At 43.3% G+C, this 22,763-nt stretch overlaps 1 protein-coding gene across 1 annotated transcript; it reads left to right on the plus strand.

Annotated features, from left to right (window-relative positions):
* The first annotated feature begins 4,845 nt into the window (after window positions 1–4,845).
* Window positions 4,846–22,484, plus strand: PDCD5 (programmed cell death 5). Its single transcript, XM_084644686.1, has 6 exons — window positions 4,846–4,998; window positions 7,369–7,409; window positions 15,122–15,183; window positions 16,758–16,849; window positions 20,745–20,816; window positions 22,278–22,484. Exons 1-6 carry the CDS (start codon window positions 4,933–4,935, stop codon window positions 22,326–22,328), a joined length of 384 nt encoding a protein of 127 aa, XP_084500812.1. The 5' UTR covers window positions 4,846–4,932; the 3' UTR covers window positions 22,329–22,484.
* The last annotated feature ends 279 nt before the right edge of the window (window positions 22,485–22,763 follow it).

Consider the following 22,763-nt stretch of genomic DNA (forward strand, 5'->3'; position numbering starts at 1 on the left):
TCCTCACATGTTCAACAGTACCTAGAAATTTTAAAATAGGTAAGGCCTAAATAATATATAAACATCAGCAATATGAAATATTTGACGGTGTAGTATAACAAAAAAGAGATGTATATTAGAATAAAATCTTTAACCCTTCAGTGACTTGGTTTCTCTAAGAAAAGTGTAAATAACTGATAATAACTAGGGTGTGTGGGATGAAAGGGGAGAATATCACAGCTGTTCTAGACCCAGTCTGACCAAAGGATCTCACGCCATTAAAGACATCGTATTCACTGTTTTCTCTCTAGTGCTTGACTCCTCCACTCTCTGTCCCTTGCAGGTTGGTCAAATTCCTGGAATATTACCCTGCTTATAAACCTTGGTGCTTTGCACCAAGCATAAATAATGGGTACTAGTGCAAAAGCTATTTGGCATACAGTGAAAGTTACCTGACATGCTAAGACATATTAAACAAATGGGGTCTGATCTCGCAGTGATGTAAATCAGGAATAATTCCATTTAAGTGAATTCAGTTACACCAGTCTAAACCATGAGATCACAATCAGGTCCATGTTATTAAATGAGACACAGTGTAAGTGATATTGGGCTGGATTCACCATTGTGTTACTCCAGTTTTACATCAGCGTAACCATTGATGGACATACTGATATGAAAGTGGGCTAAAGCACTAGTGAATAATGCCCAACATGTTTAAGATGTCCCATATAAAGTTTGTAGCCAACTGAGTCTCTTAAATGTTGAAGGTCCTTAGGAATCTTCTTAAGGATGATATAAAAATACTGTAAGTAGTTACCAAATTAGATTTGTTTCGACTAACTCAAATAATAGTCACAAATGGTTCATTACATTTACAGCATGTGTAACCCTCACCTGTTGGGTGTGGCACTCTGTCCCATTCTAGTAGTTCCTAGATCAGCTAGAGATCGAAGAGTCTGCTGCAGCCTTGGCTAACAGAGATGTGTCTTTTAGTTCATGCAATAGAGGCTCATGTGTTAAGCTCCAGAGATCACAGGTTTGATCCTGGCCTACAATGACCAGGGTCTGTCAGTGTTACACATGCATGCTCTCTGTGAACCAAATTACATCCAGAGCTACACAGGTGCAACTCCCACTGACTTCACTGACAGTTGCACCCATGTACCGGAGTGTGAAATCTGACTTTATGTTTAGTCTAGCACGCAACAGCCGCAAAATGTTGTTTCATTTCTCTGACAACTATGACACATTCCATGTTCTTCCTTTTGATCCCTCTGTTCACAAGCAATTAGGCCTAAATGTTAAAAAAAGTCACTCAGTTGTGGAGTGCTCCACTTGAGCCATCTTCAAGAGGCCTGATTTCCAGAAAAAGCTGAGCACCCAGACTCTGAAAACAGGCCTTTTTAAGATCCCTCAGGTTGAGCACACAAAAACCGAGGCACTCAAAATCATTAGTTAATTTTGAAAATTTAGGCTGTATATATTAGAGACCATTTTTAGGAGAAACACAGTTAATCATAAAATGTACTGAAAGATTTAGAACCAGGCCTTTGGGCAGTTTGAAAAGCAGTTCATCCATAAAAATGGTACTCAAGACTCTGTGGACCTACTATTGTGTTTAAAAAGATTAAAGAACTAATTTTACTTAATAATAACTTAAATTCCCCATTAAAATATTCAGATATCATGGAGAAGATCAATCAACCTGTGAATTATTCTGAAAAACTGCTTCTGTACCTTCATGCTTTCAGCTATGAAACAGTCCAGCTTGCATCAAAGAAGCATCAATACGTATTACCGAAAAATACACAAAAAAAGCAAATAGACAGCTGACTAGACAACAATGAGATAAAAACCAAAACACTGTGCTTCATGCTTCCAGATTCTTTTAATGGGCCAAACTCTCCTTCTGTCTCTTGAAACTCATAATGTAATTGTCAGTGATTGCAATGATACCTTCTCATGACATAAAAACTCACCAACTGCAGGCTCATTGCTAATAAACTTGTTTAAAACAACTTATTAAGACATAACCTTTAAGTGTGTGAGAAAACAATATGCAATCAAACATGCAGTATAAACAGCTATGAAGCCAAAACAAAATGTTAGGATTGCCGCAGCTTCCTCTGAGTGAATCAAAGCATATGGTGGTATAATGGAGCATGAATTTACAGCAACAGAGATGTACAATATAGATTAAAGCTTCATCTGCAAGGACATACTGCACAGCAAAAAACAACAATTATTGTGTTTGCTGCTTTATATTTTAATGATCAACAAAGGAGCTTTGGTAGAACTAGGGCTCCCTCTGCTGAATGCATCCGATGAAGTGAGCTGCAGCTCACGAAAGCTTATGCTCAAATAAATTTGTTCGTCTCTCGGGTGCCACAAGTACTCCTTTTCTTTTTGCGAATACAGACTAACACGGCTGCTACTCTGAAATCTACTGTTAGTATGATGATAATAAAGCTTCCTCAAAATCATCAGCAGAAATGTGCCCTCCTGATAACACTTTTCTTTTAAATTTAAAGAAGCAACAGCAGGCCCAACAGGAAATCAGCAGTACATACTAAGCTGACTCTGAGGATGGACACAGGACTTCAGGTCTTGTGCAGGATAGGAATGTGAGTGACTCTAGCTCCGCTGAAGGAAAATCAAAACTTTTTCTCCCTTTCCCTCTCTCCTCCTTCACAGCTAGTCATAATAAGCTACTGAATTGCCCCTCCTGCTGTAATAATTACAAAGAAATAGAACAAACAAACAAAAAATTCTCTACTAATTGCTTTCCCATCCACTGCAGGAATTTTTAGTTCAAAGCACCAAAAAGCAAACAATTTGATACCCTGTATAACTGATTTTTGTTATATTATTACCTCCTGAATTTCTATAGAAATATTAATCTTTAAAAACTTGTAGCTCTTTCAGTCCCTGAAGAGCTGCCTGTTTGATAATCGGTATCTCAGATGGAATAATATCTAGTGCCAAATGTGTTCCACATTTGGCCCATGATAACTCCCAAATTAGGACATCTACACCAGCACTTTAAAGTGTTGCAACTTTCTCACTCAGGAGTTTGAAAAAATACCCCCCTCAGCGCTTCAAGTTTCAGTGCAGCATTGTAAGTGGCAGTGTAGACAGTGCTCTTGCCAAATTAGAGATCTCGATCAATCATGCATCATCACTTATGTTTTGTGTAGCACTGATTACACCACCACCAGGTGGAATGTGTCCATAATAGCCACTTTGAATTGGTATAAGTGCTACCTTATACCAGCTCAGGTGCGGGCTGGTATATTTATCAGCTTTCCATGCCTTATTAGATTTGGAGGGTAAGAAGCAGCTAGTAGCTGAGGGGCTGTTAGGAGCATAGCTACCAGCTGAGTTCTTCCTACCCTCCACTGGGTGCTGAGATATAGTATCCCCAACAGTCCAAAGATGGATGTGGAGTTCCTTGGCCAGAGCGGGCATAATGGGGTGTGTGTGTGTGTATATGAGGTGAATCATGCCCTATGGGAAGCCTGGCTGCCGGGAGAGTATATCAGGGAAGGGGTGTAAATGGCACTGGTAGCAGATATTGCAGTGTCAGCCAGTGATCCACATGTGGAAGTGAGGCTTGGGGAGAGCATTTCTAAAGTGGTATGGGAATCTAAAGGGGGGGGGGGGGCGATGCTGAAGGAGCCATAGCCTGGTGGGGACAGAGAGGTGACTCAGCCATCAAAATAAGGAAGTTTATTAGTTGAGCAGTTCTGAGGATGGAGACTGATTGCGACTTTGAGGCTTTACTCTAGTGGTTCTCAAACTTTTGTACTGGTGACCCCTTTCACATAGCAAGCCTCTGAGTGTGACCCCTCCTTATAAATTAAAAACACTTTTTATTTATTTAACACCATTATAAATACTGGAAACAAAGCAGGGTTTGGGGTGGAAGCTGACAGCTCATGACCACTGTTCCCTCTAAGCTGTGCGCATGTGTGCGCACAAACAGATCCTAAACCCCACGCACATGGCGAAACACTGTGAGCACAAAAATTTGCAGAAGCACAACAATTTGTACAGAAGAAATTTTTTGTGCACACAGCCTGTCAAAATTTAGAGGGAACATTGCTCATGACCCCCCATGTAAGAACCTTGTGACCCCCTGAGGGGTCCTGACCTCCAGCTTGAGAACCCCTCCTTTACTTCTATAAATTATAGGGGTAACTTCAACCACATGGGGTCTCCCTATGAATCCACCAAAGCCCTTCTGCAAGTGGGTGCAAGGTGCATTTCAGTCAGCTCAGGGACACTACAGACAACGATTTCTCTAGTGTCGGCATACCAAATTCGCTGGATATAGCCAGTCACAGACTGGCTGTATATTGGCCAGAAAAACGGATGCACGTAGCCAGCTGGCGGAGTGTAACCTGCACCCCTGTGGCGCTGAGAGGGCAGGCTCCGCCGGTACGGCGCAGCCACGATGCACCAGGCCCTGGGTGGAATCTATCAACACAACCAGCTCGTCGGGGCCTACGCGACGCCAGTGGCTGGGCGAGGAGCAGAGCCGGGCTGCTCTACCGAGGCTCGGGGAGAGTTTGAAGGGGAGGCAGCATGCCGGGCAGAAGGGGGAGGGCTAGGCCCGGTAACGCGCCCCTGGGCACTGCGGCGCCCATGGCCGTGACGACGCTCCGAGGGGTGAGATTCCCCCGGAGGTGGAGTCCCCGGCCGGCAGCCTGAGGTGGGGGATGTGGGAAGCTGGCCCCACCCGCTCACCCCTTACATTTCGCTCCGCCAGGTCCTGCTAGCACCTCCCCTCAGCGCCCGTTCCCCGCGCAATTCCCTCATCCCACCGGCTCTCGGCCGGCAGCCTGACAGGGCTCTCGGCAATGGATTGGCGGGGTCTCGGACCGGGGCGCATGCGCACTGTGTAGTAAGCGGCCCCGCCGGTCACCCCGCGCTGTTCCGCCACCCCCAGCCATGGCGGACGAGGAGCTGGAGGCGCTCCGCAAGCAGCGGCTGACTGAGCTGCAGGCTAAGCATGGGGTAAGGGGCTGGCACCGCTCGTGGACACCGACTATGAACTAGTTCCCCCTCCGCCTTGACAGCCCCCACCGCTACCTCCTCAGCTTCCCCCCATCCGGTCCAGACAGCCCCATTCAGCCTCCCTCCCCGGGGACCCGACAGCCCCCACCGCTCTCTCCTCAGCCTGCCTACACCCCACAGTCCTGGCAACTCCTCTCAGCCCACCGCTCCTCAGGGCCCTGACAGTCTCCCTGCTCGGGCCCAAAAGCTCCCCCGACACCTCTCTCCGGTCCCCTCCGCTAGCCCCGACAGCCCCCCCTTCACTGGGGCCCATGCACCGCTCAGCCTGCCCAGGGCCCGGACTAGGGTGACTTGCTGCCCCCTATTTGAAAGGAGGTCCCTTGACCATTTTAAACATTAAATTGAATGTTATGATAATTGCATGGTGTACACGAGGGAAGTAGAAAAGTACACTTGGGAGAAAAACACTAGATAGGCTAAGGGAAATGGTGTTTCCCTAAAATGACCTTTAAAATAAAGCGACCATTATTGTCATCTGACAAAGGTGGTCCCCTTAGCCCACCCATACACCCTGGGCCCAGACCACTCCCTCCACACCTTATCTGCCTCCCCAGGGACCAGACAGCTTCTCCAGACACCTGATGCCCAGTCCTTGTAACCCAGATGGCCTTTTTGCCAGCCTCCTCCTCTCCTTCAGGGCCCATGCGGCTCTCTGCCCTACCCCTCATCACTTCCAACAAACACCAGCAGCCCCCATTCCCCTATTCAGGCTCCAAGGACCTCGTCTGGGTAGTTTCCCCACCCTATTTCAACTCCTGTTCCCTTGGTCCTCCACCCAGTACCCAAGCAGTATCTGTCTCTTCTTTCACAACCACTAGACATGTTGCACGGTTCCCTTGGTTTTCTGAAAGGCCAGTCAGTGTTTTTCAGAACTGACGTATTGAATGAATTAAAAGAGTAAACAGAAGCAAACCTGCATTGCTAGAAGGGTTTTAAGAAACTGTGGAGTTATAGAATAACTTGTATATCATTGTCTTTGTGAAATACTTGGCAGGGGAATATAAATACCAAATTGGGTAATGGGATGGCCAAAGGAACTATTCATGTACAGTGTAACTAATGGAAATCTGCTTTGTACTTTAATCACATGTCTGATATGAAGTGTTTAGGGGTGGGACTCTTCTTCCCCTTCCATTAATCTGTGTTTAATAACTTCCTTTTAAGAAATTAATAGGCTGGGAAAAGAACTTGAAGAGATGTAACCTGTGAAATCACTTTCTTTGAATAAAACATTCTGTTAAAATAGAACAGGGCTATTCTATTGTGTACATAATTTTATTTTGAAAAATTGCAAACAAAATTGTTAAGTAGGAGAGAAGATAGACTTTTACAAATTGTTTAGAAAGCAACACTTTCAAAAGCCTTTCTAGACTGGTTACCACTGTTGCTGCTGCTTGTAGTTTGTTCATAGGTTGGGAGTTTTGAAGATTTCAACTTTAATTGCAAGCCTAATTTAGGGAGTTTGATGTCTGTAGCTATGATCTACGGCAGGCTGTTGGAAAGCTCACCCTTCTGCCTTCAAAGATCACAAAGCTGCCCCAAACCTGCAACTGCCTTTATCTGGGCGAATCCAGTTGCAGGATTAGGGTACAAGTTTGCTCCACCAGGACAAACAACCATGGATCACTCATCTGTTGGAGCAGGCACTTTACATTCTCAATGTCTAAACTATGGTAATTGTATTGTTGCAGGCTTGTCGGTCCCAGGATATTAGAATGACAAGGTGAGAGAGGTAATATTTTTTTTATTGGACCAACTTCTGTTGGTGAGAGAGACAAGTTTTTGAGCGACACAGAGCTCTTTCTCAGGTCTGGAAAAGGTACTCGGAGTACCACAGGTCTGGGAAAGAGTTCTGTTTAGCTCAAAATACTTGTATCTCTCACCAACAGAATTTGGTCCAGTAAAAGATATTCCCTCGCCCACCTTGCCTCTCTTAACCATGGTCAGGCAGATAATTTCGCTTTAGCCGGCTTATTTTAAATTCCAGTGAAATACTAAGATCTGACATCCTGCATGGAGTGTTTTCTAAAGGGATTGCTAAAGTTTTTATAAAAAGAAAAGGAGTACTTGTGGCACCTTAGAGACTAACCAATTTATTTGAGCATAAGCTTGGTCTGTGTGTATAAAAACATCTTCTGTATTTTCCACAGTATGCATCCAGTGAAGTGAACTGTAGCTCACGAAAGCTTATGCTCAAATAAATTGGTTAGTCTCTGAGGTGCCACAAGTACTCCTTTTCTTTTTGCAAATACAGACTAACACGGCTGTTACTCTGAAACCTAAAGTTTTTATGTAATTCTTGTCTTACAGGACCCTTCTGGTGATCCAACGCAACAAGAAACCAAACAGAGGTATGAATGTGAGCTGTTGATTTTAGGTAGCATATTCATAGTCAAATGGTTTTGAATTTCTATCAGTTCATGTTTTTAAACATTAATTGCAGTTCCTTGAAACACTAAACTGGGTTATTTTGTTACAGAACAGCCAGTAAATCAACTGCTAATAAGTCAAGGGGTTTTATCTTTGGCTCTTCACTTATGCAAAATTTGGGAGTTTTGCCACAGATGCTTGGAATTGGGCCCTGTCAAGGTTCCTCCCCCACTCTGAACTCTAGGGTACAGATGTGGGGACCTGCATGAAAACCCTCCTAAGCTTATCTTTACCAGCTTAGGTCAAAACTTCCCCAAGGTACAAAATATTACCCCCGTTATCCTTGGAATGGCCGCTACCACCACCAAACTAATACTGGTTACTGGGGAAGAGCTGTTTGGACGCGTCCTTCCCCCCAAAATACTTCCCAAAACCTTACACCCCACTTCCTGGACAAGGTTTGGTAAAAAGCCTCACCAATTTGCCTAGGTGACTACAGACCCAGACCCTTGGATCTTAAGAACAATGAACAATCCTCCCAACACTTGCACTCTCCCTTTCCTGGGAAATGTTGGATAAAAAGCCTCACCAATTTGCATAGGTGACCACAGACCCAAACCCTTGGATCTGAGAACAATGAAAAAACATTCAGTGTTTTACAAGAAGACTTTTAATAAAAAATAGAAGTAAATAGAAATAAAGAAATCCCCCCTGTAAAATCAGGATGGTAGATATCTTACAGGGTAATTAGATTCAAAAACATAGAGAACCCCTCTAGGCAAAACCTTAAGTTACAAAAAAGATACACAGACAGAAATAGTTATTCTATTCAGCACAATTCTTTTCTCAGCCATTTAAAGAAATCATAATCTAACACATACCTAGCTAGATTACTTACTAAAAGTTCTAAGACTCCATTCCTGTTCTGTCCCCAGCCAAGACGACTACAGACAGACACACAAACCCTTTGTTTCTCTCCCTCCTCCCAGCTTTTGAAAGTATCTTGTCTCCTCATTGGTCATTTTGGTCAGGTGCCAGCGAGGTTACCTTTAGCTTCTTAACCCTTTACAGGTGAGAGGAGCTTTCCCCTGGCCAGGAGGGATTTCAAAGGGGTTTACCCTTCCCTTTATATTTATGACACGCCCCCCAAATCTCAGCTAGGGTGAAACACTGGCTGGGATTTCTTCCTGGAGCTCTAGGAAAACAGAGTTAATAAGACACATGCATCTCTAAATATACTACCAAGTACATAAAGACTAACAATATTTTCCACATCTCAAGGACGATTTTAACCAGTTGATTCTGGGAAACTTTCACGGGAGAGTGCATCAGCCACTTTGTTAGAAGCTCCTGAGATGTGTTGGATGTCGAAATCAAAATCTTGGAGAGCTAAACTCCACCGAAGAAGTTTTCTGTTAGTTTCTTTGACGGTGTGAAGCCACTTTAGTGCAGCATGGTCGGTTTGCAGGTGGAAACGCCGTCCCCAAACATATGGGCGTAGCTTTTCCAGAGCGTAGACAATGGCATAACATTCTTTTTCAGTGACTGACCAGTTGCTTTCCCTCTCAGACAGTTTTTTGCTGAGAAACACTACAGGGTGGAATTCTTGATCAGGTCCTTTCTGCATTAAAACTGCTCCCACACCACGCTCGGATGCATCTGTGGTTACTAGGAACGGTTTGTCAAAGTCTGGGGCCCTTAGTACAGGGTCAGACATGAGTGTCGCTTTAAGCTTGTTAAAGGCCTTCTGACACTTTCCGGTCCACTGAACAGCATTTGGCTGTTTCTTTTTGGTTAGGTCTGTCAGTGGGGCAGCGATTTGGCTGTAGTGCGGTACAAATCGTCTGTAATAACCGGCCAAGCCTAAGAAGGATTGAACCTGTTTCTTTGACTTTGGGACAGGCCACTTTTGGATAGCATCCACTTTGGCCTGTAGGGGGCTGATAGTTCCTTGACCCACCTGGTGTCCAAGGTAAGTCACTCTGTTTAGGCCTATTTGACACTTCTTAGCCTTAACAGTTAGTCCTGCCTCCCTTATGCGCTCAAGGACTTTTTGTAGATGTTCCAGGTGGTCTGCCCAGGAATCCGAAAATATGGCCACATCGTCAAGGTAGGCGACTGCATATTCTCCTAATCCCGCTAGGAGCCCATCTACAAGTCTTTGGAAAGTGGCGGGTGCATTTCGCAGCCCGAAAGGGAGTACATTAAATTCATACAGCCCGAGATGTGTGATGAAGGCTGACCTTTCCTTGGCAGCTTCATCTAGCGGTACCTGCCAGTACCCCTTGGTTAAGTCCAAGGTAGAGATGAACTGGGCCCTTCCCAGTTTCTCTAATAGTTCATCTGTGCGTGGCATGGGATAGTTGTCTGGGCGAGTTACAGCATTTAGCTTACGGTAGTCCACGCAAAAACGTATTTCCCCATCTGGTTTGGGAACTAGAACCACTGGAGATGCCCATGCACTTTCAGAGGGGCGGATTACACCCATCTGTAACATATCCTGGATCTCCCGTTCTATAGCAGTTTTAGCTTGAGGAGACACCCGGTAAGGTTGGACCCTAATTGGGTGAGCATTACCTGTGTCAATGGAGTGGTATGCCCGTTCAGTCAGTCCTGGGGTGGCTGAGAACGTTGGCGCGTAGCTAGTGCACAGCTCCTGGATCTGCTGTCGCTGCATACGCCCAAGGGTCATGGAGAGGTTCACCTCTTCCACACCACCAGCACATTTCCCTTCGTAGTAGACACCTTCAGGCCACTCAGCGTCGTCTCCTCCCTGGGCTGTAAACTGACAAACCTTTAATTCTCTGGAATAAAAGGGCTTTAGAGAATTAATATGATACACCTTAGGCTTTCGGTTGGAGGTGGGGAATGCTATGAGATAATTAACAGCTCCCAGGCGCTCCTGGACCACGAATGGCCCTTCCCACGATGCTTCCATTTTATGGGCCTGGAGCGCCTTTAAGACCATGACCTGGTCTCCTACTTTGAAGGAACGCTCTCTGGCATGTTTATCATACCAGGCTTTTTGCTCTTTTTGAGCATCCTGTAAGTTTTCTCTAGCAAGGGCTAAAGAGGTTCGGAGGGTGTTTTGTAGGTTGGTTACAAAGTCCAGAATGTTAGTTCCTGGAGAAGGTGTAAATCCCTCCCATTGCTGCTTCACCAACTGCAATGGCCCCTTAACCTCACGGCCATATACAAGTTCAAATGGGGAAAACCCTAAACTGGGATGTGGTACAGCTCTGTAGGCAAAGAGCAACTGCTGCAATACTAGGTCCCAATCATTGGAGTGCTCATTTACGAATTTACGTATCATGGCCCCCAAAGTTCCATTAAACTTCTCCACCATGCCATTTGTTTGATGATGGTAAGGAGTGGCAACCAAGTGATTTACCCCATGAGCTTCCCAAAGGTTTTTCATAGTTCCTGCCAGGAAATTAGTCCCTGCATCTGTGAGGATGTCGGAGGGCCAACCTACCCTGGCAAAAATGTCTGCTAGTGCCTGGCACACACTTTTAGCCCTGGTGTTGCTTAGAGCTACTGCTTCCGGCCATCGGGTGGCAAAATCCATGAAAGTCAGTATGTACTGCTTTCCTCTGGGTGTCTTTTTCGGAAAAGGACCCAGAATATCCACAGCTACTCGCTGAAATGGAACTTCAATGATGGGGAGTGGCTGGAGAGGAGCTTTGACCTGGTCTTGGGGTTTTCCCACTCTTTGGCACACCTCACAAGACTGGACATAGGTAGAAACATCCTTGCCCATTCCCTCCCAGTGGAATGACCCCCCCAAACGGTCTTTGGTCCTGTTCACCCCAGCATGGCCACTAGGGTGATCATGGGCTAAGCTCAAGAGCTTGGCCCGGTATTTAGTTGGAACTACCAACTGTCTCTGAGGATGCCAGTCTTCCTGGTGTCCCCCAGAAAGAGTTTCCTTGTATAAAAGTCCTCTTTCTACAACAAACCTGGATCGATTAGAAGAGCTGAGAGGCGGTGGGTTGCTCCGTGCCGCCGTCCAAGCTCTCTGGAGGCTTTCATCTGCTTCTTGTTCGGTCTGGAACTGTTCCCTTGATGCTGGAGACATCAGTTCCTCATGGGATTGTGGACCTAGGCTTGGTCCCTCTGGAAGCGATATAGGGGATGGAGCTGTTTCTGTTGACTGTGAACCGCTCTCCGCTGGTGTACTATGTTGGGATTCAGGCTCCGGCTGAGCCTCTTGTGTAGGGTTATCGGCTGCTGCCAGTTCAGGTTCGGTGGGGCCCTCTGGTGTTGAGGTTGCAAGTACTGGATTCAGTGCTGACACGGGGTCTGGTGTTGGTTGTTTGGCTGGTTCCGGTTCTGGGACTGGTTCCGTCTGGGTCTCTGGGACTGGATCCACTACTGCTGTTGCAGACATTGGCCTGGGGTCCAGGTCCATCACCTCTGACTGGGTCCTGATAGAAGTTTCCGGAACAGAGCTAGGCCTCACGGCTTGTTTAGCCTGGTTGCGGGTGACCATTCCCACCCTCTTGGCCTGCTTCACATGATTGGCCAAGTCTTCCCCCAACAGCATGGGGATGGGATAATCATCATAGACTGCAAAAGTCCACATTCCTGACCAGCCCTTGTACTGGACAGGCAACTTGGCTGTAGGCAAATTGAAAGAGTTGGACTTGAAGGGTTGAATCGTCACTTGGATCTCTGGGTTGATTAAATTGGGGTCCACTAAGGAAGCATGGATAGCTGACACTTGTGCTCCGGTGTCCCTCCACGCGGTGACCTTCTTCCCACCCACACTCACAGTTTCCCTCCGCTCCAAGGGTATCTGGGAGGTATCTGGGCCTGTGGACCTCTGGTGTGATTCCGGTGCAATGAACTGTAATCTGTTGGGGTTCTTGGGGCAGTTGGCCTTTACATGCCCCAGCTCGTTACACTTAAAACATCGTCCAGCTGACGGGTCACTGGGGCGAGGAGGGTTGCTGGAGAATGGGGTGGTGGGACGATAAGGGGTCTGGAGGGTTCTTTGGGAGGTAGGTGGGGCTTTGGGCGGCCCCCGGTAATAGGGTGTGGTCTGGGGTGGTCCCTTCTGGTCTCCGCTCCAACTGCGACCAGTTTTCTTCTTCTCTGCCACCTCCACCCATCTGGCTCCAATCTCTCCTGCCTCAATTACAGTTTTGGGTTTCCCATCTAGGATGTATCTTTCTATTTCCTCAGGAACACCCTCTAAGAATTGTTCCATTTGCATTAGGAAGGGCAAATTTACTGGAGATTCAACACTTGCTCCTGATATCCAGGCATCCCAATGTTTTACAATGTGGTAGGCATGTTGGGTAAATGACATGTCTGGTTTCCACCTTAGGGCTCGGAACCTCCGACGAGACTGCTCAGGTGTTATCCCCATTCTGACTCTCGCCTTGGATTTAAACAGTTCATACTTGTTCATGTGTTCTTTAGGCATTTCAGCTGCCACCTCAGCTAAGGGTCCACTGAGCTGCGGCCTCAGCTCTACCATGTATTGGTCAGTAGAGATGTTGTACCCAAGGCAGGCCCTTTCGAAGTTTTCTAGGAAGGCCTCAGTATCATCACCTGCCTTGTAGGTGGGGAACTTTCTGGGATGGGAAGTGGTACCTGGAGAAGGATTGCTAGGGTTTGTTGGTATATTCTGCTGGGCCTTTATCCTCTCCATCTCCTCCACATGCTTCCTCTCTTTTTCCTTCTCCTCCTCCTTCAGCCGCATGAGTTCTATCTGTCTTTCATGTTCCCTTTGTTTTTCCTCAGCCTGAAATTTGGCTAATTCCAGCTGTAGTCGAGCTGAGGATTTGGCCATTCTAACCTCTCTGTTTTTAACTAACTTTACACCCGAGGTTTAGAAATAAACAAACAAAACTTGGCTGTAAAATTTTGCTGTGCTGGAATAGAATACCTATTCTCTGATAGTGATTGTCAGCCTACAGAAAAAGACAATTCCCTTGTCTCTGCTCTGGGCCCAAATTAAAGCAAAAAACCTCCAACTACTCGGAAAACTGCTTACCCAGCCCAAAGAAAAAAATTTCTTTTCAAACCTGTGCTCCTTGTAAAACAAAAAAAAAAATCAAAATCCTAAAAAAAAAACCCTGCCACTTTTGTCTCCAGGCAAATGGGTAGAGCACACACCCCCTATTTACTTTTAGGAAGAAAAGAAAAAAAAAACCTCTGGGTTGGAAGACTGTGAATTTCCCTGCAGGAGTTAAGTACCCTGCCTCCAGGCAAGAAAACCTGCAATTCACAAGATAATCCCCTTTTGTCTCTGCTTGGCCACAAAGCAGAGAGAAACCAAGCTGCTTTCAGTTTCAAAGCTGCCTTCTGGACTTCCTAAAAATTCCTTTTTAAAATCTGTATTTCTAGTTCAAAAAATCTCAACTGGATCTCAAAATGATTTCAGGTTAATCCCACCACTGTGCCACCATGTCAAGGTTCCTCCCCCACTCTGAACTCTAGGGTACAGATGTGGGGACCTGCATGAAAACCCTCCTAAGCTTATCTTTACCAGCTTAGGTCAAAACTTCCCCAAGGTACAAAATATTACCCCCGTTATCCTTGGAATGGCCGCTACCACCACCAAACTAATACTGGTTACTGGGGAAGAGCTGTTTGGACGCGTCCTTCCCCCCAAAATACTTCCCAAAACCTTACACCCCACTTCCTGGACAAGGTTTGGTAAAAAGCCTCACCAATTTGCCTAGGTGACTACAGACCCAGACCCTTGGATCTTAAGAACAATGAACAATCCTCCCAACACTTGCACTCCCCCTTTCCTGGGAAATGTTGGATAAAAAGCCTCACCAATTTGCATAGGTGACCACAGACCCAAACCCTTGGATCTGAGAACAATGAAAAAACATTCAGTGTTTTACAAGAAGACTTTTAATAAAAAATAGAAGTAAATAGAAATAAAGAAATCCCCCCTGTAAAATCAGGATGGTAGATATCTTACAGGGTAATTAGATTCAAAAACATAGAGAACCCCTCTAGGCAAAACCTTAAGTTACAAAAAAGATACACAGACAGAAATAGTTATTCTATTCAGCACAATTCTTTTCTCAGCCATTTAAAGAAATCATAATCTAACACATACCTAGCTAGATTACTTACTAAAAGTTCTAAGACTCCATTCCTGTTCTGTCCCCGGCCAAGACGACTACAGACAGACACACAAACCCTTTGTTTCTCTCCCTCCTCCCAGCTTTTGAAAGTATCTTGTCTCCTCATTGGTCATTTTGGTCAGGTGCCAGCGAGGTTACCTTTAGCTTCTTAACCCTTTACAGGTGAGAGGAGCTTTCCCCTGGCCAGGAGGGATTTCAAAGGGGTTTACCCTTCCCTTTATATTTATGACAGGCCCTAAATTATTTAGAACCTGTGCCTGTTAGTGGGAACTGGATCAAATCTTTAGTTTGATTTTGTCAGGCGTTGTGGCTTTTTGGGGTTTTTTGTTTTGTTTTTACAATCTCTAAAAACATTCTTTTCCTACACCTCAGATAAACATTAAATTTTCTTCATTTTTGTGTTAATCTGTCATACGTAGCATCTGTACCTTCTTGAATGATATGACGTTTAGTCCTTAAAAATAATTTGTTTTTTGTTTTGATAATACAAAGTATTCAGCAGACTTGGTCATCTTGCAAGATGCTATGTCTGATGCTTGAAACCATAGTTCTATTGTGTAACTGAATTTTCATTACAGGGAGGCAGAGATGAGAAATAGCATTTTAGCTCAAGTGCTCGATCAAGCAGCTCGTGCCAGATGTAAGCATCCATGTATTTTGCCATTAAATAAAAATTCTCATTTTTACTGTATTATGTCCCCCTAAATCAAGGCCTTAAATAGAATGCATAGGAGATAAATGCATTCTTTTATTTCATCTCTGATGATGGAAAAATAATAAGACTAATGCTGTGGATTTTCAAATCACTAATATTTTTTAAAAACTGATCATGAATACACACATGCTGAAAAGCAAATCCTCAGATGTGGTGGTTTATTCTAGTGGGAGCAGGAATTAGTGAATTTGTGCTTGTGAAAGGTGCCAAATTGATAGCCTGCTTAGTCTGAATTTCTCTGTTTATGGGGAGAGCATGTGAAAAGCATAGCAAGCAGAAGTGCCAACATCCCTATGTATCAGTGTATCTTAACCTTTATTTAGAGGGGCTCAGCTCTAGTAATGAGAGAATAAATCAGGGTCTCTGCCAAGACTGCATGCAAGGATGAGAGTTGTCATGAGGAGTTTTTGTGATACGGATGTTTGTTCATTAGTAAATTAAGGGTATATCTACAATACAAACCTAAGTCGACCTATGTTAGCTTAATTTACAGCCACCGCAGTAATTACTGTGGTGGTGCATGTCCACACTACCCTCCATGGGTTGGTGGTGCGTCCTCACCAGGAGTACTTCCACCAACCTAAGAGGGGGAGTGCAGAGAACTGAGAGCCCGGTATCTCAGCTTTGCTGGCAGCTCCCTGCCAGGAGCCTGGCTGCCCAACAGGCTCCTGGCAGGCTGCCCTCTCCCCCTTCTCCACTGGGGACAAGGCTGCCCGGATTCCAGCAGGTACCACTGGGGCTTCTCACCCTGGCTTCCATCTGGGAGCCGGGGAGCAGGTGGGCTATAGCTGCCTGACTTTCTTGCCATGAAATTGACAAGACAGCTGATGTAAGGGATGCAGTGTCTACACAAATACTGTCGCCCTAACTACACCAACATAAGCCTTACACCTCTCATGGAGGTGGACTTGTTATGTTGGTGTAGTAGGGCATTTACATTGGTGGGAGGAAGGCTGTAGAGTGTACACTGACAGAATTAGGTCAACATAAGCTGCTTTATGTTGACCTGTGTACTGTAGACTACCAACTTATTTGTATGCCAAAGATCATCTATATAAAGTGGTAACAAATTGGTCACAACTGATTTAATTTAGATTTGAACCAGTACCTAGGAGTGAAAGGCATTTTCGTCCATTGCCAATTTCCCATAACAAGATTTTAATTTGTATGTATTAAAAATGGAGGTGGTGCTTGGTAGAGGAATGTGGCCTTGTTATTGATCTGCAGCATTAAATTTAGTAGCAGGATGAAACACTGGTAAGTATGTAGGGTTGCCTTCTTGTAAATAGTAAGAGATTTGAACCCCTAACAAATTTTTAGAAGGAGCATAGTTGGAGAGTCTTGCAGTTTTGTATAAATTAAAACTATTCCCTTCAATTCATGGTTCTTTCATACCCTAGCATGAATTTAGGACTAAATTGTACAGTACCTTATTCACTTCTGTTGTATTGTAGTTGGAAGTAAAATACAAAAATGAACAGTGCCTATTTTTGTTGCAGTAAGCAATTTAGCACTTGTGAAGCCAGAAAAGGCAAAAGCTGTAGAAAATTACCTTATACAGATGGCAAGATTTGGACAGCTAGGTGGGAAGGTAAGTTAAATTTTTTATGTTACTCTAGCTCTTGTTTGTCTGGTCACTTTCAAACCAAGTGTTCCCAATGAAACAAATTGAGAAATTTAACACTGAAGTGTATAAAATTTTGTATTACATGTGACGGTGTGAGCTACAGCATGTATCTGAGTGATTCTCAAATCCTTAAACTGTGTGTGTGTATGTACATTTGTATGCAAACACTGTCCATACTTATTTAAAAACATTTATGATTTAGCTGTCTTTAACTGAAGTGCTTTTCTGGGGTGGAGAAGTGCAGTTTAATGCCCAGGAAGACAGTCAGCCTTGCAATTTAAAGCATTTGTTCTCCTTTGTGACATTGCCTCCACAGAGGCCACTGACTCAGCTGGGAATTCCAGAGTTGCAGGTACTGACAGCTAACCCACATTATACCAGCTTCCACAAAGACAGGGGCTACCTTAAGCTTCACCTCAAATGTGATAAAACTGTATTGTATTTTCATCTTAATCAATTTTGCTACCTGGGTGGCTTCCCAAAGTATCATAAGCATCCTGGGGAAGGGAAGTTTCTATACCCTGAATGTTAAGAGCTATTGGCTGTAAGTCTAAGTGAATAAGATCATGTAACTAGTCATTGAGAACTAGTGGACATTCTAGTGTCTCACCATCAGGGTTCACTCGTTTTGTTGGATGGTAGCCCCGTGAATCTACAGTGTGTTATCCAAAACATTTAGGGTTGGTACTTAGAATTCAATTCACAAATTACTGTTCTTTCAATAGTGCAGCAAGACCAAATGCTGATTTTTAGGAGGGCAGTGCTTCTCAGCCTGACTTCTGAGGGAAGCCTCTCCCCACTCCAGAAAGCAGCTTTAATTAAGGCTTCTGGAGGTAGATGGGAACTAAGGGACTACTAGAGGACACAGGACTTTTACACTCCCTGTAAATGAAACACAGGGCTTGAGGAAATTGCACTTAATCTATAACTGTCCAGGACCATGACTCCTGCAGCAGGGCTTTTTGAGGCAATAAAATCTGAAAACAAGTTACTGTGGATAAGTAGTCCTTAAAAATATCTGTCATTGGTACAGAAATGCTGCAAATTTCTGTGAGCCATATTGTAACTTGTTACAGGAATATCTTCTAGAGGCAGTAATATCGCATTGGTAATAGGGCTGTCAAGCGATTAAAAAAATTAATCATGATTTATTGCATGATTAACAACACTGTAAAACAATAATAGAATACCATTTATTTAAATATTTTTGGATGTTTTCTACATTTTCAAATATATTGATTTCGATTACAACACAGAATACAAAGTGTACAGTGCTCATTTTATATTTTTGATTACAAATATTTGCACTGTAAAAAACAAAAAAATAGTATTTTTCAATTCACCTAATACAAGTGCTGTAGTGCAATCTCTTTATCATGAAAGTTGAACTTACAAATGTAGAATTATATACAAATAAACTGCATTTAAAAATAATGTAAAATTTTATAGCCTACAAGTCCACTCAGTCCCACTTCTTGTTCAGCTAATCGCTCAGACAAACAAGTTTGTTTACATTTGCAGAAGATAATGCTGCCCGCTTCTTGTTTACAATGTCACCTGAAAGTGAGAACTGGCATTCACTAGGCATTGTTGTAGCCAACATCGCAAGATATTTACATGCTAGATGCGCTAAAGATTCATACGTCCCTTTACGCTTCAGTCACCGTTCCAGAGGACATGCGTCTATGCTGATGACAGGTTCTGCTTGGTAATTATCCAAACCAGTGCAGACTGATGCATGTTCTTTTTCATCATCTGCCTCAGATGCCACCAGGAGAAGGTGGTTTGGGTTCTGTAGTTTCCGCATCGGTGTGTTGCTCTTTTAAGACTTCTGAAAGCATGCTCCACACCTCATCCCTCACAGATTTTGGAAGGCACTTCAGATTTTTAAACCTTGGGTTGAAATTTAGAAATTTCACATTGGTACCTTCTTTGCATTTTGTCAGATTTGCAGTGAAAGTGTCACAACCCAATGGCCCCCTTCTCTCAGGGAGTCCCCTGGGGAGGCAGATCAACACTGTATATTGCTAACACTGTTGCAAGCATGGCAAAGCATTTTGGGGAGGGTCAAAGGTGTGCGAGTGGGGAGTGGAAGTTTTCTTTACAGGGTGTGAGAGGCCGAGAAGAAGAGAGCAGAGAACGAGTTAATTCAACACTTCAGCTAGCTCAATTCAAAGATAAGACACTGGCCCCATCCAGCCCAAGGTCGCAGCTCACAGCTGACGTTTGGCTGCGAGCTGAGAAAGATGGGGGCTTGAAAGTTGACGGGGCAGCTGTGAGAGAGAAAATCCAACTGCACAGACATGCACCTGCAAGACAGCAAGGCCAGCAAAGAAGAAAACAAAGCCCAGAGCTGCAGTCTGAAAACACAGACGAGGCAACAAGAGGGGGAGCTGAGCCAGGTGTCCCTGAAGCCGGGGTGTTTTGGGAAAGGGAAGGAGACCACAGAAAGCCGGTTTGGATTGACCCAAAGAGCACCAGGAACAGAGGTCGTGGAATGGAATACCCCCAAAGGAGCCCAGGACTTAAACCCCTCCTGAGAGCTGGAGTAATTTGGAGATTTGCAGCGGACTTTGGATGACCTGGGTCCAGGACAAGAACTCTGTCCACCCACCCCACCCCCCTTCTTCTTACGTTACACCCAGCCCTGGCCAGCTTCAGGTAGTACGTGTGTGAGTATGAATGTGGGTTAGGGCTTGGGGCACTAACGCTTTCTTTCTTCCTTCCTCTTTGTGACGTGGGGAGCACCCATCACTCTCTGCTGTTATTTTATCATTTTATCAATAAAACTTAGACATTTGGTGTGTTAGGTCATCTCCTCCCTTAAAGATCCTGCGGCCTCAGCCTGATCAACTGACGCTTCAGGAAGATTTGTAACAGAAATCTGTCACAAAAGTGTTCTTAAAACAAACAACATGTGCTGGGTCATCATCCAAGACTGCTATAACATGAAATATATGTCAGAAGGCTGGTAAAACAGAGCAGGAGACATATAATTCTCCCTTAAGGAGTTCAGTCAGTAATTTAATTAATTATTTTTTTACCTTGGAAGCATGTCCTCTGGAACAGTGCCGAAGCATGAAGAAGCATATGAATCTTTAGCGCATCTGGCATGTAAATATCTTGCAATGCCAGCTACAACAGTGCCATTTGAACGCCTGTTCTCACTTTCAGGTGACGTTGTAATTAAGAAGTGGGCAGCATTATCGCCCATAAATGTAAACAAACTTGTTTGTCTTAGCAATTGGCTGAACAAGAAGTAGGACTGAGTGGACTTGTTAGGCTTTAAAGTTTTACATTGTTATGTTTTTGAGTGCAGTTATGTAACAAAAAGAATCTACATTTATAAGTTCCACTTTCATGATAAAGAGATTGCACTACAGTACTTGTTTTAGGTGAATTGAAAAATACTATTTTGTTTATCACTTTTACAATGCAAATATTCGTAATAAAAATATAAAGTGAGCACTTTACACTTTGTATTCTGTGTTGTAATTGAAATCAATATATTTGAAAATGTAGAAAAACATCCCAAAATATTTAATACATTTCAGTTGTATTCTATTGTTTAACAGTGTGACTAAAACTGCGATTAATCTCAATTAGTTTTTTTAATCATTAATTTTTGAGTTAATTGTGTGTGTTAGCTGTGATTAATTGACAGCCCTAATTGGTAATCAGTCTCTTTAGCATGTGAGCCACATGCTAAACAGTATGTTACAGTCTCAATAGTCAATTGAACACCTCTGCAAGCACACAAATGGGGAAGGGGAAGCAAGAGAACAACTGTACTAGATTCAATTATTTGAGTCTAAGCCACTTCTCCAAATAGTTTGTGGCTTTTATTCTGCCTTTCTAGGTATCAGAACAAGGGTTGATAGAAATACTTGAAAAAGTGAGCCAGCAAACAGAAAAGAAAACAACAGTAAAGGTAAGGTTTTTTCCAAAGGCAGCGTAAACTTGATTCAAACCTCTTATCAGACAATGCAGAAAAATAAAAGGCTAGGGCCAACAATAGTTGCTGCACATATTCAATGCTATGGATACACTATTTGTATGTTTAAGCTATATAACTGCTTAAAATATATTTAGATTCTTAATTTTACATTTTTGTTAGAAAATAGTGTGTGCATTTATTTACTAGATCATTTTTACTCATGATTTGTCAGGTTACATTTGGATGAAAACTGGAATTCAATCAGTTGCACAAAAAAACATTTTCAGATTTTTTTTGTTAAATAAAACTACCTTAAATGCACAGACTAAATAAGTTTATTAAAACATGTTTTGCATTTAAAAGTGATTCTTTAAACAAAGGAAGTATCTGTAGTTTATAGCTGGCCAGCATGCCTTCAAGATTTTAGAACTGGTAGATCTTCTCATACCTCATTTTTATTCATAAATTGGAAAAGGAAAACTATCTTTCCTCCACTTTCGTCTCCTGGTTGGTTTCTCAACTTTGCATTAGCTAGTCATTGGATTGAGTTAGTGGAATAAACTGAAAGAAAATATTCTCTCTGCACCTGCAGAAGAGGCTACTGCTTTTAAAAGCAGATTCTGGATTTCAAACTGTGGTTCCACGTGCTTAGCCAGTGACCAGTTCAGATGATTGACTTCTTTAAATCTTTGGCAGCAAACATGTACTGCTTGAATTATTTTTGTAATGATTAATAGGTAAGTTTAGCCCTTAATGTAGGTTAATTTCAAATTTAATTTTACTAGAGTATTAAATTAAGTCTAATTTTGATTTATATCATAGAATTTTTTTTAATCACCCAGAATAGTACTAAAGTAACCAACAGAGTACTCAACTATGGAAGTAGCTTTTGACCACAGAAGGTGGACAGTATTTTAGTGCTAGCTATTTTTCCTATTGTCTTTGCCCTTGGTGATGCTCACTGTGAATCTGCATTACTTCTGCAGAAATAAGAGGTTCTGGAAAGTTGACAGGCTATTTAAACACTTAGATAAAGATTCCTTCTTCTAAATGTGTAGGGAGGCCAAAACTCAGCAGAACCATAATAATTCTGTAAGATCGTATTTCTGAAGCCTGAATTCCCTGTATTGGGGACTGTAGCCCTGTACCTTGGAGCTGAGTTTCAGGTGGAAGGTTTGTGGGCTTGGTTTGTAGGGCCATAGGTCCACTGGTCACAAATGTTTTTACAGGGAGCAATGAGCTGTAGTGGCTACAATTCTATAAGTTATTCACTGCCCTTTCTTCATCTTGCCATGCTGGGGAGGGAAGGATTCTAGATTCCATCCACACAGCACCCATGTGGACTACTAACTTGGATGAGCATTGAGAACTTTGCCCTTAGTGATTAACTTGAGTCTTCAATCTTTGAAGCTGGAAGGAGTTGCTGTAAACTGAATTTACTGTGTTTGTTTCTAGTTCAACAGAAGAAAAGTACTGGATTCTGATGAAGAGGATGATGATGATTAAATGCTACTGTAAGATTGCTTCACGGCCTGGAAAAAGGCAAAGAAAACATATGGTATAGGCAAATTGAAAGTTCTGACAAAACATTTATATGTATTTGCTTTCTGCATTCTTTTTTTGATAAAGGTCAATAAAGAACTCATGTTCTGTAAAACAAAATTTGAGAAGGGTTTTTATAGCTTAACTTTTTGTAGTAGTAGAGGCTTGCGTGGTATGAATTTTCTCACCACTTTCTTAGCATGAACTTTCCTTTGTCCCACTCAGCCTGTAAGCTATGCTATCAGCACCTGCCACTCCATAAATTATTGCTACCATAAGAGAGGTCTTGGGAGGGCAGTAAAAGTGTCTTACGTTGCAAACAGCGGTGGGAACTGCAAGAATGTCAACTCTCTCAATGTCACAACAGTTGATATCCTCTAGTTATCCAATACCTCACTG

Source organism: Lepidochelys olivacea, assembly GCF_965140295.1.
Source record: "Lepidochelys olivacea isolate rLepOli2 genome assembly, chromosome: 12".
Classification (NCBI taxonomy): Eukaryota; Metazoa; Chordata; order Testudines; family Cheloniidae; genus Lepidochelys; species Lepidochelys olivacea.

What these genes read in the sequence shown, in the direction of transcription:
- PDCD5 (XM_084644686.1), top strand. Translation starts at nt 4,933, where the DNA reads ATGGCGGACGAGGAGCTGGAGGCGCTCCGCAAGCAGCGGCTGACTGAG. An exon ending in CAACAAGAAACCAAACAGAG is followed by an intron (nt 7,410 to 15,121) that starts GTATGAATGTGA and finishes TTTTCATTACAG; the next exon opens with GGAGGCAGAGATGAGAAATA. An exon ending in TTGGACAGCTAGGTGGGAAG is followed by an intron (nt 16,850 to 20,744) that starts GTAAGTTAAATT and finishes CTGCCTTTCTAG; the next exon opens with GTATCAGAACAAGGGTTGAT.